General features: G+C 42.6%; 8 protein-coding genes across 10 annotated transcripts in view; 1 reads left to right on the top strand and 7 right to left on the bottom strand.

Moving 5' to 3' along the window:
* The window catches only part of LOC134191003 (flotillin-1-like), a 5,119-nt gene extending 4,596 nt beyond the window's left edge, over positions 1-523 (bottom strand). Inside the window, exons 1-4 of the mRNA XM_062659556.1 lie at positions 450-523; positions 321-396; positions 167-257; positions 1-101 (exon numbers count right to left, since the gene is read on the bottom strand). The exon at positions 1-101 is cut by the window's left edge and continues 1 nt beyond it. Coding sequence (XP_062515540.1) covers positions 1-101; positions 167-257; positions 321-396; positions 450-495 — 314 coding nt within the window. The 5' untranslated portion in view covers positions 496-523. The remainder of the gene's footprint in view (positions 102-166; positions 258-320; positions 397-449) is intronic.
* Positions 524-1,011: 488 nt separating this feature from the next.
* On the bottom strand, positions 1,012-6,070 carry LOC134190579 (flotillin-1-like). The gene is made up of 12 exons (XM_062659033.1): positions 5,875-6,070; positions 5,737-5,812; positions 5,582-5,672; positions 5,417-5,518; positions 3,184-3,345; positions 2,908-3,123; positions 2,731-2,850; positions 2,578-2,672; positions 2,478-2,523; positions 1,553-1,690; positions 1,322-1,486; positions 1,012-1,260 (listed from the first exon to the last, which is right to left on the bottom strand). Exons 1-12 carry the CDS (start codon positions 5,918-5,920, stop codon positions 1,225-1,227), a joined length of 1,293 nt encoding a protein of 430 aa, XP_062515017.1. The 5' UTR covers positions 5,921-6,070; the 3' UTR covers positions 1,012-1,224.
* A 36-nt stretch (positions 6,071-6,106) lies between these two features.
* On the top strand, positions 6,107-9,497 carry LOC134190578 (uncharacterized). Of its 3 annotated transcripts, none has more exons than XM_062659029.1 (5): positions 6,107-6,145; positions 6,274-6,408; positions 6,472-6,558; positions 8,924-9,046; positions 9,111-9,497. In XM_062659029.1, exons 2-5 carry the CDS (start codon positions 6,298-6,300, stop codon positions 9,405-9,407), a joined length of 618 nt encoding a protein of 205 aa, XP_062515013.1. In that variant the 5' UTR covers positions 6,107-6,145; positions 6,274-6,297; the 3' UTR covers positions 9,408-9,497. The 3 variants fall into 3 exon arrangements, with proteins under 3 accessions (XP_062515013.1, XP_062515015.1, XP_062515016.1); XM_062659031.1 differs by having other exon boundaries at positions 6,114-6,202; XM_062659032.1 differs by lacking the exon at positions 6,107-6,145 and adding an exon at positions 6,150-6,208.
* Positions 9,498-9,965: 468 nt separating this feature from the next.
* On the bottom strand, positions 9,966-10,915 carry LOC134191355 (uncharacterized). Its single transcript, XM_062659964.1, has one exon. The coding sequence runs from the start codon at positions 10,490-10,492 to the stop codon at positions 10,130-10,132; it is 363 nt and encodes a 120-aa protein (XP_062515948.1). The 5' UTR covers positions 10,493-10,915; the 3' UTR covers positions 9,966-10,129.
* LOC134190932 (uncharacterized) lies at positions 10,493-14,597 on the bottom strand. The gene is made up of 4 exons (XM_062659477.1): positions 13,487-14,597; positions 12,930-13,169; positions 10,560-12,863; positions 10,493-10,518 (listed from the first exon to the last, which is right to left on the bottom strand). Exons 1-4 carry the CDS (start codon positions 14,595-14,597, stop codon positions 10,493-10,495), a joined length of 3,681 nt encoding a protein of 1,226 aa, XP_062515461.1.
* A 1,924-nt stretch (positions 14,598-16,521) lies between these two features.
* LOC134190765 (uncharacterized) lies at positions 16,522-17,912 on the bottom strand. The gene is made up of 4 exons (XM_062659276.1): positions 17,907-17,912; positions 17,788-17,848; positions 16,591-17,365; positions 16,522-16,547 (listed from the first exon to the last, which is right to left on the bottom strand). Exons 3-4 carry the CDS (start codon positions 17,336-17,338, stop codon positions 16,522-16,524), a joined length of 774 nt encoding a protein of 257 aa, XP_062515260.1. The 5' UTR covers positions 17,339-17,365; positions 17,788-17,848; positions 17,907-17,912.
* Positions 17,913-20,496: 2,584 nt separating this feature from the next.
* On the bottom strand, positions 20,497-21,256 carry LOC134190764 (uncharacterized). The gene is made up of 2 exons (XM_062659275.1): positions 21,115-21,256; positions 20,497-20,843 (listed from the first exon to the last, which is right to left on the bottom strand). The coding sequence occupies exons 1-2, from the start codon at positions 21,254-21,256 to the stop codon at positions 20,497-20,499; spliced, it is 489 nt and encodes a 162-aa protein (XP_062515259.1).
* A 2,686-nt stretch (positions 21,257-23,942) lies between these two features.
* The window catches only part of LOC134190931 (protein transport protein Sec16A-like), a 7,805-nt gene continuing 4,247 nt past the window's right edge, over positions 23,943-27,500 (bottom strand). Inside the window, exons 8-10 of the mRNA XM_062659475.1 lie at positions 24,530-24,723; positions 24,417-24,470; positions 23,943-24,354 (exon numbers count right to left, since the gene is read on the bottom strand). Coding sequence (XP_062515459.1) covers positions 24,169-24,354; positions 24,417-24,470; positions 24,530-24,723 — 434 coding nt within the window. The 3' untranslated portion in view covers positions 23,943-24,168. The remainder of the gene's footprint in view (positions 24,355-24,416; positions 24,471-24,529; positions 24,724-27,500) is intronic.

Genomic DNA, 27,500 nt, shown 5'->3' with positions numbered 1-27,500 from the left:
AACGTTTCCAACGCAACATTCTGTATCTCCTGGTCCGTCTTCCCTAGAAATTGCTGACATGCCGTCCTCAACATGTGATCATGTGACGAATCAACCTTCACCTGCAAGTTACACACACAACGACTCTCGCACACAACCAGAGCAGCACAGGAAGCCGACAACAAACCTGAGCGACTCCTGTAACCAAAATGGCAACGCCCTGGTTGGTAAAAACCTTCGGACTCTGAACATTCAATGTCATAATGTTCAAAGAAAGTCTACGAGCGAACAAGAAAGGTAGTGAGCACTGCAGCAAGGCAGAACAACAGCACACAAGAGACCTCTGAAACGTCTGGAAAGGCCAAACGTACAGTCGACCGCCAGCGACGTAAACCGGCCTATCGCCGTGCCCGCAACCTAAATTCTGTCGTCACTAGTTGTCACAATAACGAAGTCGTCGGAATTCTCACCGGAAACGACGAGGACTTCGTTTGGTCCGCACGCTTCCCAACCCATTACACTACACTAGATAGGGTTATCCGGGTAGGCAACGTAAATCACGTGACAAACTCACGCGACAGAATTCAGTATTGAATAAATTATGTTGTGTAACATCATGTTCGAATAGTACTGTACATATTTTTGGGCTGCTGTATTGTCGTCAACAAAAAATTTAGTCTAATTTACAAAAATGTTGCGCATGCGCATGCTGATGCCAACAGGCGTAACTTACAGTACAGTGACCTAGAGTTGCTATCTGATTGGTATAGGGTATTAGTATGTGCTTGTACAACAGAGACCTGTTGTTGAACGGCTGACCAACTCATGATGATTAATATTCATGACTGTACCAGTCACCGAGTGGCAAAATATTCCGTTCGAATCACACAATTGCAACAATATGCATCTCCTCTACTTTGTCACCCCAAAAACCAACAGAGTGCAGCTACCACAGATGTACACTGAAACTGCACAGTGTGACATCTCACCAACGATTCAATATAGCGAAGACATGCTGACATGTGAACGAGGCCAAGAACAGATAAAATTTTACCAGAACATGCCACGACAGTCCATCATTCTCTACAAGCATGACATTCGAATATAATTGTTGCAATGTCCAAAGCCCGTTTGATACCATTAATGGAGGAAAAGCAGCATCTACAAATTGTGGCTAATGTGCTCTCAGCCAGTCAGCATGTGTGTTTGCATTCACATTCCCACGACGTCCTAAACGACAACTGCTCATCGCTTTCCAGTATGAGTTGCCATTTTCATCGCCTGCAATACAACAGACAACAACTAACCGAATCACTCACAACACAATGTTGACCAAGCGTACCGCAGATATATCAACACCAGTGAGATCTTCTACTGCCTTCGGCAACTTGGAGATGATATCCAACACTTCGCTGGTTATTTTACTGGCACCCAGCTCACCCTTATCACCAGCAATCATTACAATTTTCTTTGTCTGTGATAAAGGAGCGGCGACCTCTGCTGCCACCTGTGATAGTCAAATCAGGTGATTGATGCTCATTGTTTTGATATCAAGCATATAAGGTATATCTACCTTTGGTAACGTCTCTAAGACCATGTCCACCATGGCAGCTGATTGATAATCTTGCCAAGCTTCGGCTTTCTTTGCCATTTGCTCGGCCTCGGCTTTGGCCTTTGCTTCGATGGCGTAAGCCTCTGCCTCACCCTTCAGCTGTCAACAGATTAACTACATTAAATATCATTCATTACCAGTTCCTGCCACTAGACTTTTCCATCAGCTAATACCTAATACTGCAAGATTGGTGTGCATACCATCATAGTCTCAGTGTCTCAGAATTAAGTGAAGAAACAAGGAACAGAGAGCTACATCACATGCAGTATACTATTACTAATGACCATGGTATCCTGACAGTGATCACTGTGACACAACACAATGCAATTGTGTATCTGTTTATAATACCAATTATACAAGAAAACTGTTCGTGGACTAACAATGATCTATGTATCACATAAATCTAGCACCATATAGCAGACAGGATTAACCACGTGGACAACACGTGTCCCCCCATAGGCATAGGAACCACGAGGCCTTGGGCAGCCCAAATCAGAAGCCTATGGTCACTATATATAAAATACATCATTGTGAAAATGAGCTACAAGTGGAAGAAACCAAGGAGCTCCAATAGACGACACGACAAAACTACACTTGCGTGCAGACATACTGGGTACACGAAGCTACACTTTTCACAAACATTGAGGTTGGCTCCCCAATCTGGATGCCATTCCTACGCCACTGCGTGTCCCAGACAATTCCTCGGGAACCCGGACTGTGACAGGCTGCCAGCCAAATTTCTAGTTTTCAAAAAAATTTCAAAAAATACTACGACTACGGCCGTAGCACCATAACCATTCCACAAGCCATGATGGTTATGATACTGTTTCACCATTAATGTCATACCCTAGAATATGAAGGTCTAGAACAGCAAAAATTCACTTACTCGAATAGCTTCTGCTGTAGCTTCTGCTTCCAACACCACTTTTTGCCTATTAGCCAATAGTTTCTTTCCCAACAAATACAACTAGCAATTCATCACAGACCTGTTGGCAGCTGCTATGGTCTCAAGACGATACTTCTCCGCTATAGCCGGACGTTTCATTTGTGCCTCGAGTTCTTTCTCACGACGTTGAATTTCCTAAATTGACCAACTATCCGATCAAAACAACTTATATGTCACAACACTTTGCGCTCACTTGCTCTTGTACTGCAATCTGCTGCTTCCGTTCAATAACTTTAATTTGCATTTCTTCTTCTTTGATTTTCTGTTTGGTTTTGGCTGCTTGAAGTTGATATGCTAACTCTGATTGAGCTTTCTGATCATCAAGTTTCATGTAGTCACTCGCCATCAGTATGTTCTATTACTTTCTTACCCTTGTGTTAAATTCAGTATCGTAAGCTGCTTTCTTCAACTCAAAATCCCTCTGAGACTTTGCCATCTCGGTGTCATTTGCATATTTGCTGGCCATTCGCATTTGGTCGGCTTCTGCAGCTTTAATTCCGGCATCTCGAGTGGCAACTGCTTCGCCGATTGCAGCATCACGTTTTACTTGAGCAGTTCGAGGCTTACCAAGAGAGAGAAGGTAGTCCTAGACATGATGTAAAAATACACTTTCCTACTTGGTATTTAATCTACCATGATTTTGTACGTTATCATCGTCAATATCCTTTAATGTGTAGCTGACAATGGTAAAGCCCATGTTGATGAAGTCAGACTTTGCCACTTCGTAGACTCTATCCGAAAACGTCTGCCTATCTTGATAAATCTCCTCGACTGACATAGTTCCCATCATTGCTCTCTGATGACCTTCCTACAGCAAATGTCTCTTGGGTAACACTACTATTAGACTTACTTGTACATACCACACAAGACAAACACAGACACAAACAATTTCCACCTCTAATGATGCAAACCTCAACTAAACATAATTACAGACAGACAGACAGACAGACAGACAGACAGACAGACAGACAGACAGGCAGGCAGAGAGACAGAGAGACAGAGAGAAAGACAGACAGACAGACAAAGAGACAGACAGACAAACAAACTATTTTATTGTTAACAGATCCTCTACTTTGTACACATCCTAAACTTCTACAATGAACCAGTCCTTCACAGCGAAATACTATAAAACATTAGTGGACTTGGATCTGTACATTTAAGTCAAAAAGCTTGTCCATGCCATTCTTTGTTTCTAAAACTCTTGACAACTTTTTGAGGATTACTTTTGTGTTGCATCTTTGAAGAATCAAAGAGAACCATTTCCTCCAAAAAGTTTTGAATTGTTCTACACTACGAAAGGGGTCTTCCTCAATACAGCTGCACTGTTTTGAGAGAGTGTGTGAGAAGGCATTGGCTTGCAGGCCCCATCTACCAAAGTGCTCAAACACTAGTGGGATACACTTTGATGACGTCCCTCCTGGTAGAATTTCTCCTGTATATACTTATTGGTCTTCTTCTCTTCTCTTATGCGGGCAGCAAACCCATCCTCCCTGCTGGATCGTTTTAGAATGCCTTGACTCCATGGGTGTGCCAATGATATGTCAGCATCTAGATTTTGTCCTGATTCTGCATCAAAGAATGTAATGTCTGAGTGATCCTCAGTGTTGACGTATAGATTTCTTGGTTCTTTCTCATGTGGAATATGTAGGTCACTCATGCATTCACTCCAGCCATGGAGAACAGAGTTATGGGCCCAAACAGGACCACCTCCATACTTACAGACCAAAAGGTGGTATCCTTGGGGGACTATAACTCGACCACAATCGCAAACATTCGCCCATTCAGTGAATGGCAGAGACAATCCCAGTCTTAGATAAGAAGCAATGGAAAACTCGTTTGCTTTAAGTGTGTGCTTACCAGAAGACGGTATTACCACTAGCCATGATCCTGTGCCTTTTCCTTGTAAAGATCGTAACCTTGCTGCATCTCTATCAGAGGGGACACGGGCAAGCAGATCACCAACTTCACTGCTGGCAATCTCGGTGCACAGCCGATACTGTAACTTTCGCGGGCATGCAATGAAATCTTCAATGGACTGATTTTCCTCTGATTCATTGTTAACTGATTTTGGCAAGGTGGTAATAACTGAAACGCTGACTTTAGAGTAGAGCCAATTGATTCTGAAACTGATTCAGACTCTTCCAGATAGTTGACCAGGTCAGACATTGATGAGAAACGACCAGGCAACTTGTTCATAGTCTGACACCATGAAGATAAGTAAGCTGCGTGAAAAATTTGTCTGACCTGTGTACAGACAAACAGACAGACAGACAGACAGACAGACAGACAGACAGACAGACAGAATCAAGTCTATTGTCAACAATCTTCACTACTACAGTAATTTGTGTTAAAACGAAATGTTCTACCCGTAGTCCAAAACTATTGCTAATGTGTTAGACAAACAGACAGACAGACAGACAGACAGACAGATTTGTTTTATTGTCATCAAACGTCACTACTTACATCACTTGCTGCAGACAGACAGACAGACAGACCGACAAACAGACAGACAGACCGACAAACAGACAGACAAACAGACAAACAGACAAACAGACAGACAAACAGACAGACAAACACACAGACAGACAGACAGATAATTTATTCTCATACAGATTCTATTGTACATATGCTAGGATTTTCTAAATACAAATCAGTCCTTGCAAACAACAAAGTCAGACAGACAGACAGATGGAGAGAGAGAGAGAGAGAGAGAGAGAGAGAGAGAGAGAGACAGACAGACAGACAGATAGACACATCAAAACTTAAACGAAACTTAAACAGACACTCAAGAAAACATTTTAACAATCTGCAGTAGCCCTCTGCTTGTCACGTGACTTCTCAAAACCTTCTAATTGACACTATCAAAAGACGACCCATACCAATGTTTCCAAAGCTATATTTTGAATCTCCATCTCAGACTTCCCCAAAAATTGCTGACATGCCGTCCGCAACATGTGATCATGTGACGAATCAACTTTGACCTACCGAGACAAAAACCACCTCAGACGCGCCACAGCGCAGACCAACGCAATAAATGATCCCACCTGAGCAACTCCCGTTACCGAAATAGCGACACCCTGATTGGTGAACACCTTCGGACTCTGAACGGTCAACGTCATGACGTTCAAAGAAAGCCTGTACGCAAACAAATGCAAAGTGATGTGGGCGTATCAACTATGGACAGTACAGCACAACAGACCTCTGAAGCTTCTGGAAAGGCCAGACGTACAAGCGACCGCCTGCGACATACACCGGTCGGTCGCCGTGCCCGCATCCTGCAGCATAAGATGACTTGTGACCAAACTAGGACTCATAAGAAGTTTGTCAGAGAGCTCACCAGACACGACCAGCACTTCGCTGGGTCCACAAGATTCCCACCCCATTGCTAGATGTCGTATCCGGGATGTCGCAGATCCGGGTTACACGCTGATGTCTGATATTCTCTGATATTCTGTAATGAGAATAACATCAAAAACGCAAACGCTTATCGGTAAATACGACGTGTCATTGTGTTGTTACAAGTATCACGCCTTGTCCAGTTTCTGTTTTTACTCCACAAAAGCCGTGCGCATGCTCAATAGAGTCTTGCCGAGACACGTGTTGCAGAGGTATTTGCGTCCTTCTTCGTTGTCTTGTGTGCGCTCGATTCGCTATACCGCTCGAACGTAATTGTAAATTAGTAAACTACTCGAGGCGGTAATTACGTGGGGCCCCCTTTATTCTTGTCGGTGTGTAGTGACCACCTGGTAGTGACAGTCAAATGGATGAAGACTGGGATTCAGATCAGCCCGCTGTGCTGGAGACAGCATCAATCAAGTTGTTTGGTCGCTGGGATTTGGACGAAGTGAACGTGAACGACATCAGTTTGACAGTAAGCCGTCGAGCAGACCGTACAAGTGTGTGTGTGGCAAGTGCGTCATTGCTTTTTGTGTAGGATTACGTTGCTGTGAAGGAGAAGAGCGCTACGTATGTACCGCACACTGCTGGTCGCTATGCAGCGAAGCGTTTCCGTAAAGCCCAGGTGAGAACAAGTCTGATTCACTGAATGTAACGTTGCTACGTACAGAAATCAAACAGTTAAGTAAAAACGTTTGTAATATATTAATTAATACGTCGTAATTAATATTGTAGTATATGAATTAATATTTAGAGTTGGGTCTAACAAATAGAATCACGTGGATCATGAACTGCATGACTGTAAACGGTGCAGGGCCACAGTCGGACATGCGCACTGCATCACTTTGAAAAGGTGCACTTTTTCAAACACTCAGTAATTGAGAGGACTTAGACTTGATCTAATTTCCACTGAAGGCAAAGCTGACTGAAGTCTCTCTATAGCTTGAATTGGAACGATCAAGACGCTGCAGTATGAGGTTACGTTAGACCCGTGACTCTGGTACAGACATAGACATAATTCTGGAGCCACCCTGAGCATGTAACTTATAGCCTGTTCACACTAGCATGGTTACGTAGCCTAACCAAGCCAAATCAAACCGAACCGTCTCAGCTGACCGTGTTGGCCTGCGTTCACACTGCCAAAGGCTGAAAGCATGCTGAGAATGCGTAGTCAAAGAAAGTGGGCGTGTATTCAGCTAACTGTGCATATCCGGGTAGTTCTTGTGATGGATCGTAGGCAAGATGCAATTGCCCTGTTTTAATTGGCATCCCAGCAGTCCATCGCAGTGAGACGTACAACACCGAGGTCTCAGAGACGATTTTCCACTGGACTGCCGAACCGAACCGTGGTGGCACGGTAGCTTGAGGTGAGCCAGCTCAACACGGTTTGGTTTGGTTCGGTTTGGTTCAGCCGACGTTCACACTGCGAAGTGGAGCCGAACCAAACTGTGGCGCACCGTGCTGGCACAGTTACAAATGCTAGTGTGAACGAGCTATTAGATTAAAGAAATTATTGGACTGTCTTGGATACTGCAAGTACATGTATCTACAGCAACAGCTGCACTTTTTAGTAAATTAAAACAAGTCATAATTGTGAGGTACTGGAGGTGATCATGTGTGACTAACATGACTGCTTCTTGCTGTTAGTTCGATCAGTTTGAAAGTTAATAATGAAAATTGTTTTCAAAAAGCTTCTAAAATAATGAAATGACTTTGTTATGTCAGATGAGACTATACGTTTCAGTTTACTTGCATATTGTGAGTCTGCTCTTGTGATGTCACAACATGAACGGTTTGGACATGGTAATGTATGGTGGCGGTGGTTAGTCTGGTCATTCTCTAATCGGTTGTTGCTATGGGTTGTCAAAGCGTCCAATCAGAACAATATAAATACCCAAATAGCATGATTTGATGTAGAATCAGCGGGTCAGCAGGTATAGTCATAAATCTGCAAGTGTTGATTTCCATGCCTCAGCTGATATGGGGGTGGCTCCATAGTTATGCCCATGTCTGCTTTCTAGATGTAGTTCTTGGACAATTTCTTCTAAAACCTCAAACTGAGGTTGCTACATTGCAGTTTCATTAAATTTGACAAGCACCCTTGCACTTTGAGCCATCGAAGTGCCTTACACTTTGCACGTGACCAGAAAGCGCACTCAGTTTACAGTGAGCACCAAGAATTTGTATTGTTTAAAGCTTAAACTGCCGCCGTGCCCGTCAATCAACACCTAAGTAGCCAGGTTTGCAGTAGTTTCGTCCATTGACCTTTTGCGCATGTGCAACATACGAACAGCATTTGAAGGGCTTACTAGTACTGGCGATCGAAACTGATGTCCTTGCCAGGACACTTGAACATATGTTACATACAATAGCTACGACGCAAAAGCTACTTCATTTGAGATTGGCTCAAGTCTGCATGTTTGACTGTGACCCTCCACCTTTAATTCCACGACCTAATCCGGTTGAGCTCACCCACTCCGCAAACTAATCCAGCGTGAAGGTGGATTAGTTTGTGGAGATAGGCGTGGCCAAATAGTATGTGCGCTTGGAAATGAATCGAAGGAGTCAGTAGCAACATAACCGTGTTGTCAAACAACAAAACAAACACAGGAGCAGCCAAAGACATGCAAAAAGACAAGATTGATTCATTTTGCACTATTAACACAATGTTTCTCTATTCCACACTGATCCGATTCCACTGGAATACTTCCGGTTAATCCAGTAGAGCTCAACCGGATTAGCTAGTGGAGATTAAAGAAATGCACCCTAGATATTCTGTACTGTATATACAGTAGTTCGTACGTACTTCTTCATACGTACCTGTCAGCCCTCAGTGTAGTGTTGTGTTGTGTACTGTGGCGTTGTGTAGCGTGGTGTTGTGTGGTGTGGTGTGGTGTTATGTGGTGTGGTGTGGTGTTGTGTAGCGTGGTGTGGTGTAGTGTTGTGTTGTGTAGTGTTATGTTGTGTAGTGTGGTGTTGTGTACTTGTAGTGTCCAATTGTTGAGCGACTGGCCAACTCGCTCATGATGCACGGCCGTAATAACGGTAAGAAGCTGATGACGGTACGAATTGTTAAACACACGTTTGAAATCATCCACCTTCTCACAGGCGAAGTCAGTCACACTAACATTCGCCATCTCACACAACTAAATTAATACACTTTTGTCACTGTTGTAGAATCCTGTTCAAGTATTGGTTGATGCAATCATCAACAGTGGACCACGAGAGGACTCCACGAGAATTGGTCGTGCGGGTACAGTGAGACGTCAGGCAGTCGATGTGTCTCCACTACGGCGTGTCAACCAGGCCATCTATCTGTTGTGCACCGGAGCTCGTGAAGCGGCCTTTCGTAACATCAAGTCGATTGCCGAGTGTCTGGCCGATGAGCTCATGAATGCCGCCAAGGGCTCGTCCAACTCGTATGCTATCAAGAAGAAGGACGAACTAGAGAGAGTAGCCAAGTCTAATCGCTAACACTTTGTGTTACAAAAATGTAGTGTTGGCAGTGCTTGAGCTTCTGATTTCAAAACATGTCCATGAAACGTTGATAACGTTCTGGGTGTATTACTGTGTGTGCACATCAGCAGACTTGAATAAATTAATATTAATTGATAATAATAATAAATAAGCTGACCTCCATGGATGACCACGTGATCAAATTAGGTATAGAGCGTGGACTAGTTAGCAGAAGGGCATTCACTACTGCTACCTAAAATAAATCAATCAATGGAGTCATGACTATAAGGATTACTAGGATGTGCGTGGTCAATCTGGATTGCTCTCTGGCACATATTGTGAACAAGCTAGGACACGACGCTGTTTTTCTATTTTCTTTAATTAATTAATTAATTAATTAATACATGTATAGTATCTCTGCAAAGGCTAGAGATCCGGACAGAAATATTATACAAAGCAATTGTTAATGAGGGTGCTTCTGAAATGGGCACGTGCCCCCAATGCCCAATCGAAATCTGCCACTGAAATATAAGTAGAGCAATACATTTAGATATGCGCATGCGCAGGGGGTTCAGTGGTTTGCTACATATATCATTATTTCTAAATACACGCATGCACAAAATAAAATCGCATGGGACAGTCATTATCTAGTAGTTTGAATCCCTCCAAATTCTTTGCGCGCAACAAAACGTACAGCATGCATACATTCAAATGGCAAGTCTATGTAAAAAGCAAATTTGCTAAACATTTTCTTTAGCCAAGTCATCCCGAATATCACCCATTATATGCAAGTATTCGCAAGCCTCTAAAACTTTTCGGAGCATTCTTTCCTCGCCCTCGTCCTGCTGTATTTCACAGAGAATGGCTTGAAGTTTAGCGTGTCCAGTCGGTTGAGGATTAGCCAGTTCATCTATTCTGTCCTTTTTCAAGCCAACCTCGAGTCCGATTTCGAGATACGAGCCGGACACGTTCTTTTTAATGACTCGAGTGAGCTTCTTTCTACCATCCTTGTTCTGAATAAGTGCTGTGGACAAATTAAAACGATTAGAAACTTTCACAATAACTAAACGTTTCCAGCGAAAATCAGTCACATACCCTCGCATTCACACGCAGCTGTAGTGTTGGGCAGCTTGGGCAGAACGTGGCTCGGGGCTGTAACTCTTGCTGTACCTTTTCCTTCTAGACATTTTCTCTTTGCGGAAGGCGGTCCAATATCTTCGTATTCATACGCAGCTGCAACTGTTCCTTGAGCATCATTTTTCTGTTCATAAAACCAACAGTCTAGTGCAGCTTTTTCATCCTGATTCAACTCGACATCACGTTTGCTTTCATTTTCTGTAAGTTGCGTGTCTTCACTTGCTTTGTAGTCGTCTATACATACTAGCTTAGTGGGATCCACAGCATCAACTGGTCCTGAACGTTGAATGTTTAATGAAAACCGGAAATTCGGCAACCCTAGTTCCCTCAAATCACAGAGCTTTTCAATGATAAACCGCCGAATCTTTGTACATAAAGATGCAATTTCATGGCATTGCCACCTGTTCGTGTCGATGGTCACAATGAGGTATTTCTTTGAATGGTAAGTAATTTCTAATGCGACACCCTTATCAACTCGATACACACACTGGTAACGAGTCAACGTCAGTTTGTAAGGATAATGCTCAATGCAACACATCATTAATCTGAAGTGCAGCTGCTCAGGAATAAATGCAACTTTGCAAGGTAAAACAATGAGTGAAAATGGTTTACAATCATTTGGATTCACTCGAGCAGCACTTGCTGGTTGACTTTTTGACTCAAACTGTAGTAGACATGGAACAAAGTAGTCTGTTTCATAAGAAATTACTGGAGCAGATGGCGAAGGTTTAGGGCAGAGCATATAGAACCAGTTCAACAAATTCAATGCAACTTCATACTCATCTTCCTTCACTCCTGCCTTTTCAAGGAAATCCTTCATCAGTTTCCAACTAACTATTCCTGATTTCTTTGCTTCTTTCCAAGGCGTACTTAAGAACCCAGAAGGATAATAAACGGATGCGATCACTGAATAAACCTTGAAAAGCCAGTTCGGTTCGGTGACAACTACATCCTTCAACTTTTCACTTTTCTGACAAAATTCTAATGATCTGGCTTTATTCAAATATGCCTGAGGAAATATTACTGATCCGGCTTTATCCAAATACACCAAAGCAAGACGAACTTCTGCCTCGTCAAAAATACGACACAATCGCTCGGCAAAAGGCATGATAACGTTGACATAAGACAAGGCACTGCCCAATTTCTTTTCTAAAGCATTGCAGATTTTCTCCAGCACTGACCAAGTTGCTGGTATCACACTTTTAAATGACTCATCACCTGTTACCTCTTCAATGGCGCGCTTCACTTCAATCACACCCGGATGCTCAGTTGGAGATTCTGGGTCAGATACCGAGTTTTCAACATGGAAAAACCAATCATGGAGTCCGTTGCTTGGTCGGTAGATGTGCTCTGTAAATTGCTGATCGAGAGTCTTCTCAAACAGAAATGCATTCTGATCCTGTATCAACTCTTCACTGGCTTCAGCGATATGTGTTCCGATCAGGAACATAACTGGGGATGCATATTGCTCTAATATATGGCAATCCTCCTCATCTCTTGCCAAGAAAGTACCAGATGCCCATAAAGACACAGCATCATAGTTGGTTTCAATCCACACGTTAGGAATCTGGGTTTCTTTTAAGGTAGTAGAAGAACGGTGGGATGATTGAGCTATGTCATCGAGATACTTGCGTGCATCAAAAACGACACAAACAATACTTCCTGGTGTGATGGCTTGTTGTTGACCAGGAAGTAGGACTTCCTGACCTCCTAAATCCCAGATGGCATAATACACTTTGGAAGCTTCTTGCTTCAGTAAATCGGGATCATTTTTAAACTGCTCTATAGCACGACCAATTGATTCGGTTAGAACAATTGCTTCATCCAGTTTGTCATCACCCGTGCTGCTTTCAGCATCATCAATTGCTGCAGCTGCTTTGTTGTCTAGTTCGTCAGTGTTAGTTGCGCTGGCAGTATCTTGAATTGGTGCAGTTGCTTCACTGCTTGTGTTCGTGCCCAATTGACTGTGAATGATTTCTCTATTCTCATCGTTTGGTTGGTTGGCGTCTTCGCTGCCTGACTCATCTACATTAGCAGTACCCTGTGCATGGATCGCTGCTCTAGCTATTTGTCTATCTAACAATTCCTCGTCTTTGTCATGCAAAACTCTCCAGTTGCATGCTTCACAAACAGCCACTTCTGGTCTAGCCACCACAGGTGTGCTTAGTTCACCGTCCTGAAACTTCTGCTTGAGCAAGGATCGCTTAAAGGATGTCTTGCCAGTTCTGTCTTTGCCAACAATGACAATCTTGACTCGAGTTATTTCAGTCGTAGGTCCTCGCTTCAAAGCTCGCACAAATAACTCACTGACATCGGGTCCCATGCTTGTCACAGAACCTATAACAATGTCACAGCTATAATCTGTTTACTACAGTCTATCTTGACGAAACAATATTAACTCACGTGGACAAGCAACACGACTCAGTGTCATTCCATTAGCTAATCCTGCGTCAGACAATGTTTGCTCATCATGTAATTGTTTTCCATAGAGAAGGAGTAGTTGATCCATGGATGAAGAGCCTTTCTTGCTAGAAAGTTGCTCCTTCAGTGTGGCAATAGTATCGGATGACTTTGCCTTCAATTGCACAGCTTCCCCATTTAGTGACTTGACTACTAATTTCAGCCATTCAGTTGCGGCAATTCCTAAAACAAACAATGTACCACTTCAATAAGAGCTAATTTCACATGCTGCTCGATCTACTAGACAAAAAACAGTTGTCATTCTAGTAATAGCATCATAATCTGTTACATTCCAACCACTATTGCAATGACTAATGAAGAAGCACTAAAGTGCTACACATTTTGACTGCTTTCCAGTTATTGAACAGTTCCCTTGCTCATTAGTTCTACACCCTGGTAGACAGGTGTTACTGTAACCCTAGCGCATGCACACCTCGAGTATTATAACTAGCCATGCACCAATCAATAACCAATTAGAATATTGTGCTAAAAGTAATTACCAAAAAGATGTTGTTTGACTGTCATCAGATGTCTTAGAAAGGCAGCAGATGTGCTGGCAGCATACACATGAAAATAGTCTCCTTTGCTTGCTCTAAAGCCATAGTCAGAGATGCCTTTCATGACGACTGCTTTGCCTGGTACTTCCTTTCTCTTGAAGCTCTCAATGGCTTGATCCATAAAGTAGTAAGCTTCCATGTCTACTGCCTTCACCTTTCTGTCCCCCACGCGTGTTTTGTAATCACTCAACTCTGCCTTCATGTTCGTAAGCTTGTGTGGCACCGAGAGCATGGAATCAATGATAGCAATGATGTCATTTTCGCGAGGAAAAATAGCTTCGTTTGCTGCATACTCTTTTCCTTCCTCAGTAGCAATGTACATAGAATTTGATGTTGGAGATACACTAACCCAAGGAGATGACTGTTCTAGCATTGTATGCAGAATTTGATCATAGGTGAGACGAGTCTCATGCTCCTTCATTGTAGTCATTCCACGCAATTTCTTGGCCACCATCTTGTCCAATAGCTCTTCCTTGGTAATGCCGTTCTTTCCCCTCTTCATTGCAAAGTCTAGGATGAGTTGTTGAAGATAACGAGGGCTGGGACGAACAGACGTTTCTGGAATGTACTTCAACCATTCATCAGAATCCACGTGAACCAATTCATTGATTGACGCAAGGATGTCCCTGTTGAGCTCACAGTATTGTGCTCTAGCATAGAATCCGCCTTCCTCCACTCTCCCTCTCATCTCTACTGTTGTTCGCTTGGCGACAAGCACACAACCGTGCTCCACTTGGCCATGTACGTTCTCCTCTCCAGCACAGATCCCGGGCATCACGACTACAGTAGCCGTGAAGTACTTGGCGAGATTGGAAAGCAACCTTTGACTCTCGCTCCCTCCCATTTCTGTTTGTGCGACCATGCCCACCTTCATCTCAGTAGAATTCCATCCTTCACACACTCTCACGTTGAGGCTGTTGAGATCTCTGGGCTGTGTGTATTTGTTTCCAAACTTGCCGTTCGTTCCGTTTTCTAGAACTGCTTTTACGGCCTGCAGCTCTGACTCCAAAGCGCAAACGATGAGAACGTTGAAATGATCTTGAATAGCCGACATGACCGAAGATCGTTGGAGCAGCAGACTCGTTCACTGTGGAGGTTGATTTGCAAATTTGCATTCCAACAAAGGGCATGCATCGAGACTCACTTACGCCCACAATGCCACGCTTAATTAAATTATGTAAAGTTCTACGCATAGATAAGGTTGAATACCGTTAAATGGCTCTATAGACTTGTAGCGCGCGCTACATACACTATTGGTTTGTGGACTTGTAGCGTGCGCTTCATGGGCATGACTCCAACGCACGCTACATTTCCAGACAGCAGCGCACACGTGGGAGTGATCTGTTGTGATGGCTAACTGAAACGACGAGACTGGTACCATCAAAAACAGCCAGGAAGACATCGCTTCTTAAAGTAAATTTTTTCCGTAAAACTGTGGTCTTCGTAGCTACTTGTAAGTTTTAATAATTTAGAATGGCTAAATTACGTTGGAATGACGTGTTCTTGGTTGTTTGAGTGCTCTTGGTTGAATACAAGATGAGTGTATGTTTTTGTGTGACCTGCATACTTCTAGCATCTAGGTTTACTGCTCTGGCTAATATATATATATATATATATATATATATATATATATATATATATATATATATATATATATATATATATATTCATATATTTCTCTATATATATATGCACTAGTTTGCAATTTTACACTGATTGTGACCTTTGGGATTTGTTAAATGTAGCAAGGGACTAGTAGTTTTAAATGTATTTTAAAAAGTAAATGTTACATATATATATATATATATATATATATATATATATATATGTATATGAGTTAACGACTGCAGGGGTTTCAAACGGATATGTCAAAATAACTCGGTTGCCCCATCATGAAATCAGGATAATACACATCTCGTGGGCTGCTACTATCACTTATACAACTTACTACTTGCTTTGAAATCTTGAAATCAGCCCAGCCTATTTTGTGGCCTATCAGCCTTTTTTCGAATCAGTACTGTAGTCCCATGGCAAGCAGGCTAACTGAAATAGGTTGCCTATTGATCCATCAGATCCTCATGGACAGCATGATCGAGTTGCTGCCGCCCCCAACCACTGACTCTTCGAGGGCCCCCTGATTGAATTGATAGAGTTCCCTGAAATGCCTGCATGCTGGCAGGGGTTGACAGCATACTGCATCTATACAAAGGATGCTCCTTACATGTACAAAAACTGGATTACTGGAAAACGTTCACGAATTTACTCCTAAAAAGACATGAGTACTTTGTGGTTGCGTTGTAGACTTGAGCCAGTCTCTCCCCGCCCCTACCATTCCCCGCCCCTACCTCTCTCCGCCCCTACCTTTCCCTGCCCCTACTTTCCCTATCGTTCCCCGCCCCTACTTCCCCTACCGTTCCCTGCCCCTACTTCCCCTACCATTCCCTGCCCCTACTTCCCCTACCATTCCCCGCCCCTACCTCTCCCTGCCCCTACCTTTCCCTGCCCCTACCTTTTCCCGCCCCTACTTCCCCACCCTTACCATTCCTCCCCCTCGATGTCTCGTCTGCGCTCGACGAGACATCAGGGGTGGGGAGAGACTGGCTCGAGTCTAGTTGGTTGCGTTGCAAGTTGCAAGTGGCTATTTATAAATATTTGTTATATGCATGTATAGGTATATCTGTATACTTTGACGCTGAAAGTACACATAAACAGAGAGCCTGAAGCCACAAATCTACTGTTTTGCTTGCTACGAAGTAATATAATTGGTCAAGTCTCGTAAAAGGAAACAGTTGAAAACATCCTTACATGAAGTGCTACAGTTTTACTAGCAACTGTTTACTGCTTGTTGTACAAAGTCTGTTGTGTCAACTAACAACCTTGTTCACTCGAACATGTTGGACAGTAAAATGTTCTGCCAGGTGGTTTCAAACAAACACACATGCAATGGAACCACTCATCACAACGGTTGCACTGGATCATCAGCCTTCCAAAACTGTCTGGCTGCCTGCAAACACAATAAATAGCGAAAGAGGCTACAGAACGCTTACACCTTGTGATGTCATGGCAGCCTTGAAAATAACGTGGAAATGGTGTTATATAGCCTTTCTTGACGCATGAGAACAGGTGTTTTCTCGTGTCAGATTGAATGTAAGTCACATACTCAGGATCAATGCCAGAAGCAACGTAGTAGGCAAAAGCAATTGCAAATAGCCCACAATCATTGCCACCTCTCTGTTGCTGAACTGCTCTTATTGAATCTGTAATCTTCTCATTGCTTCGGTAGATTGATGCAATCTGCTGTTCTAGGTGACTCGATAGCTTGTATCTGACCAAGCTGTCATACAAATGTATACTCCCTTGTTCATCGCTTGACGTCATTACCCAGTGATTGCCAATGTTATGAATTTGAATTGAATTTTGCCTAGCCACTACAAACTGCAGCTGCTGCGACAAAAGGGTGTTCTGGAGACCGTTCTTTTCCGGAAACCTCTGCTTCAGCATCTGCTGGGCTGAGTTGATAATTCCATCGTCAATCCAGCCAACATTGCTTTGCAAAATTCCTAGATTGCAATTGGACTTTGCTGACAACCTTTGTGTCTTCATGGCACACTGTGGCTGATGGTACTGCTTCAATTGGCAGTCCTGTGTGGGCACGTGTTGCTGTTCTCCCACATGCTGCCCTTGTCTCTGCTGTAGTGACTGCTCTGGTTTGTTTGATAGTTCTTTGTTTGACTGATCATGATCCCCATCAACTCTTTGTGTAGCTGCTGAACGGTGGTGATGAGCTGCCTCCATAAAAATTGGCTTCAATGAACAGTGCTTCTGCAATTTAAAACAGATGAAGTACCCCAAACATGGCATTACAACTGCAATTATGCAAGTTATTTATAAACACATTGTGTACATTAATTGATAACAGGCTGTAATTAGCAATGCCCCTTGAGCCGAATCCTACATGAAATGCAACTTTGAATGCATCGGCCTTCCATGGCCCACCATTCTAATGTCTGGATGCAGTATCTAGTCTGTCCCAACGTGTATGCCTGTACCCAGCCAGATGCAGCTATTAATCATCTAAGGTGATTCAGTGGAGTATCGTCTCCTAACAATGAAGACTGGCCTGCTTTTCTATGCAGCCAACTAGCTCAATGTCATATAGTATGTGAAGGTCTTATGTGTAATCTTAGTCAGAAGTTGTAATAGGACTTTGCTAGAACACAGACAAGACCCAAAGTGCATTGTACCTCATCACTATGTTTCTTCAGACTTTCTTTGACGCGTTTTGCTTCGTTCTTGTCTGGTGCTCTAATGTAGAACAGAATACATCACGACTCCTTTGGACTAACTTGAGACTTGTCGTTACCTTAGAATCCCTTTTGATTTTGTTTTTGTCTTTTGCTGGTTAGCCTCTTGAAGTGGAGCTGTTGCTGTTGGGCTTTCTTTCCTGGTGGTATTCGATGTGTTGTTTTCAGCTCAGCAGCATCAGTTCCGTTTTGCTTCAGTCTCGATAGTAATTCCGCTTCCTTGACCAGGGCCAGTATCTGTGGTACATGCAGTGTTTCAATGGCTCTTCTTTCTGCTTGGATGGCAAAGTTCTTGGCAATGGATGCAATTCTTTCAAGGTGCACACAATCTAAGACAATTTAGCATCATGAGAATTATAGAATGTAGACAAATGGGGTGTGATTTGAAATGAACATGCCATTGGACTTGCCTGGAGTGTCCATTGCTTTTGCTGGAATGTTTACTGCAGCATTCGTTTCAGTTTGCTTAATTACCATACTCTCAGTATGTTCTACAACTGGCTGTGTCTCTTTGCTTTTGTGAGTTGCTTTCAAGTGTGATCGTATCTTGTGTATGTGCTTACACAGATGACCAGTCTGAAATCCAAAGCAGGTGCAATGGTAGCAGTGGCGGCAAAGTGGTTGACATTCTTGTGCATCACAGGAAACAGCAGAACAGTAGAATGTGGACAGATGGAAATAACTTCTTTCACTGTGTAAAGAGTCCCTGTCTCTGTTTGAGACTGTACTTGCCATGTGTTGGCACTGTCGGGTACCTAGTGGTGACATAGAATAACCATGGAATAACCAGTTTTATATAGGTATTAATATTGCTGCTACAGCTCATCCTCTCTGCTCTTATATATTGCATGCATAGACTTCTCTCACATGGATTTCTTTCATGCAATAGGTAATTAATATGTGTTACCTTAACTTGGTAGTTTAATATACAATGTACCTCTGTAATGTGATGATCAGGGATTAGTAGTCCGTTCTGATGTGATGTTGTCTGTTTCTTTTGAGTGGCACCTCTGGTAGGCCACAATCCCTTTTTCTGGACATCCATAAACTGGTCTGCCTCCATCTTCAGCAGTGTGGTAATTAATTGGTCCACTCTTCGATTTACCATTCCCCTCAGGTAGGACGGATTTCGTTTTAACTTGTTATGAAAGCTGTCAACAGATTTATATCATATTTGTAGCTATCAGGTCCAGGATTGGACATAACAGGTTATACATGAAACTTCCAAACTAACCACACCTTTCAACGAACATGTTGGTATCAGTATCAGCATGACTGAAATTTCGATACGACATGGCCCATTTCTCTGAAACCATATAAAAATCAGAGCACTATGTTCACAGCAGCACTATACTAAATACATGTATTTACCTGGCCTACTGGCATGGAAAGTTTTGAAATATTGGATGAATGATGGTTCCTTGGGTATCCATGCATCAACAAATGACTCCAGATATTGATGGAACATATCTTTGTCTGTATGGTGCATCAACAAGTACAGTGACTGATAAATGCTGACTTGATCTGACTTGGTTTTCATTTTGGAAAATGTTTCGTTTAAGTGATCTGAAGAGAGAAAACAATATGCGGTGTGATCAACTGCCCTTCCTGGTCGTCCTGCTGTACATTCATACCTATCAACGTGCCAATGGCAGAGGAGGTGCTTTATGATATCACCAAAGACAGATCTTGCTGCAAACCATCCAGTGTTATCTGTGGATAATTGATCAATCAATTCACATTTGTGAGAAGATACGGTACCACTTTAGAATGTGAATGATTGTTCAGTAAACGTTTGATTTCTAGATGTTTATTTTGCATTGGTGCCAGTAAATTATCTTCTTTCTTACCATCGTCAGTCATGACTGTTTTGACAGTTGTAGTTGGGGCAGCATCCTTGATGGCTTGTAAAAAGTGCTGCACATATTGCTTTTCATCTTTGCTACAAATGCACCAACCAACCGTTCTTCCTACATGGCATAGGGAAATATGTTAGTTGTTTATTTAAGTTAAGTAAGTCAATCCCGTGCAAAAGCCACGCATCACTGGCAATGAGCACCTTGCCCAAACTGATCAGCAACCATCACTGTGATAAGCTTGAAGTCATAATGGTTTGTGCCATGTGTCGAATCCATGCACAGAACGTTCATGGCATACTTCTGAAAAAATTCCTTCTGGTGCTTTGTTTGAATACACAAAAGGAAGGATTCTGCTGGGAGATCTGGTACAATGTCATTTTTAAGCCCCATTCCTTGTACAGAAGAACCGGATTGTATTTCTCCTGCTGTAATTTCTGCACAAGAGATTGGACAGACTCTGCATCACTTGTGTGACCAAACTTGGCAAAGTCGATTGAATTCCTCTGACAGTTTCGTACATCCTGTCTCGTCACAAAGTGATCTCGCCGAGCAAGATTGTCAAATTCATCTCTGTTCTCTCTGCTAGCTAGCTCCTGCCTGAAGTCTATATACCAACAACCACAGTCAACAACAATAGCTACACTACCTACCTGTAATTAGTAAGTTTGAACTGAAAATCCTGGTTCCCAATTTAAATTGTTTGTAAAGCAAGGAAACCATTACAGGAAGTGAGAAGCATCAAGGAGACAATTGCATTCGAGATAAAAATAGACCAACACAATTGACACATTCATTTCAAGGATGCATCAAAGAGAGCAACAAACACATTGTTTGTCTTACCTTCAAGAACTCGCTCAATTGTCACTCCCATTGTCAATTTCTGAATCATTTTGTCCTTACACGAGGCCGGGAGAGGGAGAAAATGGTTCTCTTTTAGACTTGGATTGTGACCAGTATGGCCACTAACGTACCACACCTTCACAGTCCCTTCAGTTTCAATGCTTACATTCATCCTTGCAAGACAGGGACGTTCCATTCGCTTGCTTTTTGTATCTCTTCTTTGTTCTGATGTTGTACTGTCCCTCACAGTCGGTTTGTAGCTTCGGCAGCAGACATAGTAGACAAACTGCTTCTCAGCTAGATAAATACACTGTACATGTACATCACATACATACATTCATACATACATGATAGATAGATAGATAGAATATTTATTAGATATATCCAATTCTCTAGTACAATGACATTCGATAGGTACGGCAAACTACATAAAATGTCAACTAAACTATAGATACAGATACCTATAGATAGCTATAGAAATATAATATAGATATAGATAAATACACAGATATACAGTATGTAGATATTGTGCAGATTACACTTGATAGAAAGTTTACCACCGATGTACCTGGGTTTTCGGCTGCACACACACTGCTGTCAGACCCAGTGTTGTCCTTCTGGGTCTTACGAGCTGTTGCTCCTCTCTCAGTTCTAAAGTAGGTGAAAGTTGCTGTCTCTTCCGCTTCCTTCCAGGACTCAAACTCCTTCATGCTAGTTCCCGAATACCTTATAAATTAAAAGTTATGATTGCAGTAGTTAGATTGAGTGGATAAGAACAAATGTAGTACACAGTACCCACATGTCAATCTTGTGATGAAAGTCCAGGTGTTGTGATAGAGATTTCACTTGGATAAACTTTTGACTGCAGCCTTCAATGAAACAGTAGTGCCACACAGCCTTCTCATACTCTGCGTTGTGTGTCTTTCTACGGTGGCAGTTCAATGTTTGTCTAGTCTTGAATATTTTGGAGCACTCACGACATCTCTTGTCTAACTTCTGCAGGTCATGAGTTGGGACTGTCTGTTCATTTGCAGAACCACCAGCAACCTATGATGAGAATGAGATTCCTTCCTCTGGGTGACATGCTTGTGCGGCATGTGGCATGCACTCTCATGTATGTGGTCTGTGTCTATGTCTGTGTTTATGTCTGTGTCCATGTCTGTCTGTCTGTCTGTCTTTCAGTGTGTGTGTGTGTGTGTGTGTGTGTGTGTGTGTGTGTGTGTGTGTGTGTGTGTGTGTGTGTGTGTGTGTGTTTGTAGTGTGTGTGTGTGTGTGTGTGTGTGTGTGTGTGTGTGTGTGTGTGTGTGTGTGTGTGTGTTTGTAGTGTGTGTGTGTGTGTGTGTGTGTGTGTGTGTGTGTGTGTGTGTGTGTGTGTGTGTGTGTGTGCGTGCATGCATGCGTATGTATGCATTTGATAGTCCTGTCCACGTGCCCATGAAACACATTTCTGTCAAATAGACTGGGAGATACCTATGGGACTTAGTACCTCATGAATACCAGGTCCAGTGACCTTTCTGTGGTGTTCTTCATGGCGCTTCCCCAACTCTTCAGATGAGAAAGAGAGTCCACAGTGGAGCCGTTGGCAGGCATACATGCCTGGGCTTATTTCTACAATGGAATTATTGTGTTCAGCTTGTTTGGACTCAACAGAATATATGGAGTGAGTTAATTAATTATGGGTTTTATGTAACTACAGTTCATCTCAATTTCTATACATTTTTATTAATCAAGTCCAAACTGCAGTGTTACAATTGTAAGCAATTAATTATAAGCACTCTAAGAACTAATTAATTAATTATAGTCAGATTTAGTTTGTGTTTGTAACACAATTATTGGTTTTTAATAATCTGATTTGAAGAATCTTTTGTACTTGCAGGCAATGGCATGTGATGAAAGTAAAACTGTAACCTGGAGTTGGATGACAAGAAATCAGGGGACACTTTGGCCAACTGATATCAACAGGAGCTTGGATTTCCACACTTTGTCAGGAATTTATTTCATCTGCACGTGTCAACGTGTCTGCAACAAAGGCTGGTGACACAACTAATGCAGGAGATAAGAAGTGGATATTTAATTGATGTGAGCACCAAGTGGCTACTTGAGGAGACTTTCAATGCATTGGTTATGGAGACTTTCGACTCTTGACAGAGCACAGCTTAGTAGCCATCTGAGCTGTTCTCTGTCATGTTGTCTCAGTACATTTGAAGCTGTTGCAAGAACACTTGTCAGACAATCTGTAGCAATACATTTCTCCAATGGTTTGGACATGACCTTGTGTGTTCTCTGCACTGTTTGTTTAGTTAGTCTTTGTGTTATCCTTCTTAGAGCAATAAATAGTTGATTATGATTTGAAACATATGCAATTCTATGCAATACTGTTGGTACATGAATTGGGTATTCTAGTCAATTTTAATTAATTAATACATTAATTAATAAAATCAAAGTATTTTCTGTAGCTCAGCCTGATAGTAGCAAACGTTAGCTACTCCAGAAGCTAAGGCACTCACAATAAATGCTTTCTGTTACGGACTGTAGTCGTTGACCTCTGCAGCGAATGACGCTCACTCTTCCTGTCGTAGTCTGTCTCCACAGTCCTTTAAATTTCGATTCCAGTATATTTACAGTCTGGTGGTAGTACAGCAAGGACTCCCACGCCTACCTAGCACTTCAATGTATTCAAGTAGTCTCTCCCACTCAGTCAAACAGTCCTGGCACGAACAGATGCTATCGCACGTACTGTTATCTGACTTCCTGCCTTCTCGTCAGATACTACGCGTTAATGGTCTATTTCTACACTGTAGTAGCGCGCTTACTACATAACTGGGGGTACGCGCGCTACAAGTCCATTCAAACGCTAGTTGATGTGATTAGCCTCGCGTAGCCAGACCAGCGAGAGCTGTGATTGTCGATTCTTTCAAGTTGCAGTAGCCAAATAAATATTCTAAAATACCTAATATATTAGTTAATTAAATAATTTGCATTATTTATTGTCAATAAAATAAAATAATTTGCTTATTTATTGACAATTTACAAAGTGCCATCTCCATGACAACAGCACCAGTACTGACATGCACAACACAAGCGATGTGATTAGTCTCGCGTAGCCAGACCCCTTTCTGCCACGCCACACATCCGGAGTATGACGCAGACGGGGCTGGCTACGCGAGACTAGCCATAGAGCTGTGATTCTTTCAAGTTGCACTAGCCAAATAAATATTATAAAATGCCTAATATATTAGTTACTTAAATAATTTACATTACGTTTTGTATTCATTTATTTATGACGTCATACCAATTTATTAACTTCATATCAGTATTGATATTAACGAGTGGCACCATTAGCCACAACAGTGAGTGAGTACACCACTAGAAAAATCCCCGGGTAGCATCCCTAGTAATGCTCGTGCAGATACGATTTCGGTTCGTCACTCAATAAAATTATTCTCAATTAATTAATCAGTCCTGTCGGCACATCATATTACATGTGCATGCGACAGTACAGTACGTCCTACAGATACAAGATATATCGAGTACTCTACGAAAACGAGAGACACGAAGAGAACGTAAACAAAATACATTTGTGTTTTCCTACTATTCAACGTCGACGACGGCCGCTCTCTGTCTACATGGTGGTCGGAGGCTTCGACGACACGCCCATCCCAACATATCGAGGCCTGACGTTTCCGAATCGACCGCGTTGTTGAGGCTGCACACGCACACTGAAAGCAGGAAGAGGCCCGGGTGATGAGTACATCGGGATCTGACCGGCATGATGAATCGGTGTGTTCTCTGTCGGTCTTGGATATCCCTAATAGAAAGCAGAAGACCGTGTTGTGCTGTGGTGTGAGTACAACTATGTATGTGTGATACCATATGCTGTCTGACTTCCAGTGAAAACTCACTGACTTTGCTCGTTGTCGACATCTGTATGTAATCGTTGATATTAATCTGGCTGTAGTTATTACGTCAAACGTGTAGCTCACTCTGTCTGGTGACGATCCTCTTGTTGGTTCACTGTTGTTGTATACACCGGGTATTTGATGTAGATGTGATGCTGATGGGAGACCGGAAGTTGTCGATCCGACGTGTAGGGGTGCCATCTGTCCTTCACTTGACTGTGTAACTTGATCTGACCCATCGGCAGACTGTTGTGTAAGCGTGTCGCCTGTTGTATTGTCTACAATCACACATATATAAATTTATATATAAATTGATACACACACACGCACAGACAGACAGACACACACACACACACAGACAAACAAACAGAGACAGACACACAAAGAGACAGACACACAAGCAGACAGACACACAAACAGACATACAGACACACAAACAGACAGACAGACAGACACACAAACGACAAACAGACAGACAAACAGAAACACAAACAGACAGACAGACACACATACAAACAAAGACAGACACACAAAGAGACAGACACACAAGCAGACATACAGACACACAAACAGACAGACAGACAGACAGACAAACAGAAACACAAATATACAGACAGAACAACACACAAACAGACACACAGACAGACAGATAAGCAAACAGACAGACAGACAAAATGACAGACAGACGGACAGACAGACAGACGAACAGACACCCAACAGACAGACGCACAAAGAGACAGGCACACAAACAGACAAACAGACAGACAGAAAGACACACAAGCAGACAGACAGACAGACAGACAGACAAACAAAGACAGACAAACAAACAGAGACAGACACAAACAGACAGACACACAAGCAGACAGACACACAAACAGACATACAGACACACAAGTAGACAGACAGACACACATACAAACAAACAGAGACAGACACACAAAGAGACAGACACACAAGCAGACATACAGACACACAAACAGACAGACAGACAGACACGGGGAAACATGGAGAAGAGTCACTGCTAGAGCTATTTGTTTTCAAAAGCGGAAGGAATTTGCAGACTATTTCACACCCTTACAACATGGTGTTTCAGTTGAAGGAGGTGCAGAGCTATTGGTGCAGCAGGTGCAGCTTCTTATGGAAAAACATGAAGACTGGATTCTACTTAAAACTGATGCGAAGAATGCATTTAATTCAGTAAGCCGGTCTCATATGCTGAACCAAGTGCTTACTACGTTTCCTGATATTTACAATCACGCTGCACTAGTGTACTCTGACATCAACCCACTAATCTATCTTCAGAGATCTCATCCGGTTATTCTCAACTCTCAAGAAGGTGTGCACCAGGGAGACCCACTTGGTCCTGCTTTGTTCTCAATTGCAATGCAACCCATTTTGGAAGATCTACAGTCTCACAACAAAGAAGTAACAATTATGGCTTACCTGGATGACGTTTATCTCCTTGGCAGCCCTGATCAAGTATTTCATGTCTTTGAAAGGCTGAGATCTGCCTTCAGTGACATTAATCTCATGATTGAGGAGAAGAAGTGTGAGATATATTGTTCCTCATCACCGTTGCTTAACACCATCTCTGAGTCAACTTCCATACCAGCCACAAGTCAAGGATGTAGAATTCTGGGCACACCTATAGGAAGCTCATCGTACATCATCGAATCTTGCTCTGATGTTGCACAATCAGGATCTAATTTGTGTGGTAAGCTGTTGCAGCTGCAAGACCCCCAGTGTGGCATGCTCTTGCTGAGACACTGTCATGTTACTCGGATGAACTTCCTATCACGAACTGTTCCACCTAGACTTTTGGAGTCCGCTGCAGCCATCCATGACACACTGACAAGATCAACGTTCACCAATCTCTTGGGTAGAGGCAATCTAACAGACAGGCAGTGGCTTCAAGCAACTTTACCAATACGACATGGAGGATTTGGTCTCACAGCTTTAACATCTACAGCACAATTTGCATTTCTGTCTAGTTGGGTCTCAACCCCGCATACAATAGCAAAACGAATTCCTGATGCTGAGAGATTGCTTGATGAAGTTCAGAATTCACATCATTCAAATAGTTCCATCAGCAGAGATTTGTGCAATGTTTTGCCTCAAAACAAAACTCTCGTAGAAGTTATCAACGACAGGAAGCAACTACAACACAAGCTGACTGAGGAATACATGAAATCTCTGTCAAATGGTTTTATTCAGAATTCATCTTCGACTAGAGACCAATCTCGAATGAAGTCCTTGCAAGGCAAAGGTGCAGGAGCATGGCTCCTGACAGTACCATCATCATCATGGCATGCATTATCTCCGTGCGATTTCCACTTGGCATCCTTGATGAGACTGGGCTGCCAAATGCCTTTGGCTTCTGGTCAGTGTGACTGTGGGAAAGAATTAGACTCAGATGGATACCACCTAATAACATGTAAGACTGGGGGCGGCCCGGTAATCAGCCATAACAACATGGTTTCAGCATGGTCAGACTGTTTGAGTCAACTGCAATTACATCACGTAAAAGAACCCAGAGGAAGGTATGTCAATTCTGAAGACAGATCAGACATAGTTGTATTTGATTCGGCATCGGGGGTGGATCTTGAATTGGATATTGCTCTAGCGCATCCCTGGAGCAATGAACTAGAAGGTTTATCAGCTACAACTCAAAGAGCAGCGGCAACCAGAAGAGAAAATCTGAAGATCAAAAAGTACGACCAGGAGCTCTTGCCTGGAGGTTTTCGACCAACATTTGTGCCTATAGTCTTCGAACATTTTGGCTGTTGGAGAGAGAAAGCTGAAGACTATTTGAAGAAACTGTCACAGCTATCAAGAGACAAAGACGGAAAGCCAAATGCATCAACCTTCAAGTCATACTGGAGATCTGCGTTCTCTGTGTGTCTACAACGATCAAATGCTAGAGTGATTGACAAAAAAATAAAGAAGATTGTTTCAAGAGACAGCAACATGAACATAAATAGTTGTAGGTAGAACCAAGCCCTATTGGCTTGGGTAGTATTTAGTTGCTTTGCTTAGATGGTGTATAATAGTTCAA

Source organism: Corticium candelabrum, chromosome 15 (assembly GCF_963422355.1).
Source record: "Corticium candelabrum chromosome 15, ooCorCand1.1, whole genome shotgun sequence".
Classification (NCBI taxonomy): domain Eukaryota; kingdom Metazoa; phylum Porifera; class Homoscleromorpha; order Homosclerophorida; family Plakinidae; genus Corticium; species Corticium candelabrum.
The sequence above is the reverse complement of the archived record's forward strand: the minus strand, read 5'-3'. Positions and strand labels throughout refer to the sequence as shown.

What these genes read in the sequence shown, in the direction of transcription:
- LOC134190764 (XM_062659275.1), bottom strand. Translation starts at nt 21,256, where the DNA reads ATGAAGGAGTTTGAGTCCTGGAAGGAAGCGGAAGAGACAGCAACTTTC. An exon ending in GTGTGCAGCCGAAAACCCAG is followed by an intron (nt 20,844 to 21,114) that starts GTACATCGGTGG and finishes GTATTTATCTAG; the next exon opens with CTGAGAAGCAGTTTGTCTAC.
- LOC134190579 (XM_062659033.1), bottom strand. Translation starts at nt 5,920, where the DNA reads ATGGGGTGGGAATCTTGTGGACCCAGCGAAGTGCTGGTCGTGTCTG. An exon ending in CGGTAACGGGAGTTGCTCAG is followed by an intron (nt 5,519 to 5,581) that starts GTGGGATCATTT and finishes TTGTCTCGGTAG; the next exon opens with GTCAAAGTTGATTCGTCACA. An exon ending in ATACTGAATTTAACACAAGG is followed by an intron (nt 2,851 to 2,907) that starts GTAAGAAAGTAA and finishes CTTGATGATCAG; the next exon opens with AAAGCTCAATCAGAGTTAGC.
- LOC134191355 (XM_062659964.1), bottom strand. Translation starts at nt 10,492, where the DNA reads ATGCGAGGGTATGTGACTGATTTTCGCTGGAAACGTTTAGTTATTGTG.
- LOC134190578 (XM_062659029.1), top strand. Translation starts at nt 6,298, where the DNA reads ATGGATGAAGACTGGGATTCAGATCAGCCCGCTGTGCTGGAGACAGCA. An exon ending in TGAACGACATCAGTTTGACA is followed by an intron (nt 6,409 to 6,471) that starts GTAAGCCGTCGA and finishes CTTTTTGTGTAG; the next exon opens with GATTACGTTGCTGTGAAGGA. An exon ending in TCCACCTTCTCACAGGCGAA is followed by an intron (nt 9,047 to 9,110) that starts GTCAGTCACACT and finishes TCACTGTTGTAG; the next exon opens with AATCCTGTTCAAGTATTGGT.
- LOC134190932 (XM_062659477.1), bottom strand. Translation starts at nt 14,597, where the DNA reads ATGTCGGCTATTCAAGATCATTTCAACGTTCTCATCGTTTGCGCTTTG. An exon ending in GAGTCGTGTTGCTTGTCCAC is followed by an intron (nt 12,864 to 12,929) that starts GTGAGTTAATAT and finishes ACATTGTTATAG; the next exon opens with GTTCTGTGACAAGCATGGGA. An exon ending in AAAATGTCTAGAAGGAAAAG is followed by an intron (nt 10,519 to 10,559) that starts GTACAGCAAGAG and finishes GTTCTGCCCAAG; the next exon opens with CTGCCCAACACTACAGCTGC.
- LOC134190765 (XM_062659276.1), bottom strand. Translation starts at nt 17,338, where the DNA reads ATGGAGGCAGCTCATCACCACCGTTCAGCAGCTACACAAAGAGTTGAT. An exon ending in CTGCCATGACATCACAAGGT is followed by an intron (nt 16,548 to 16,590) that starts GTAAGCGTTCTG and finishes TTGTGTTTGCAG; the next exon opens with GCAGCCAGACAGTTTTGGAA.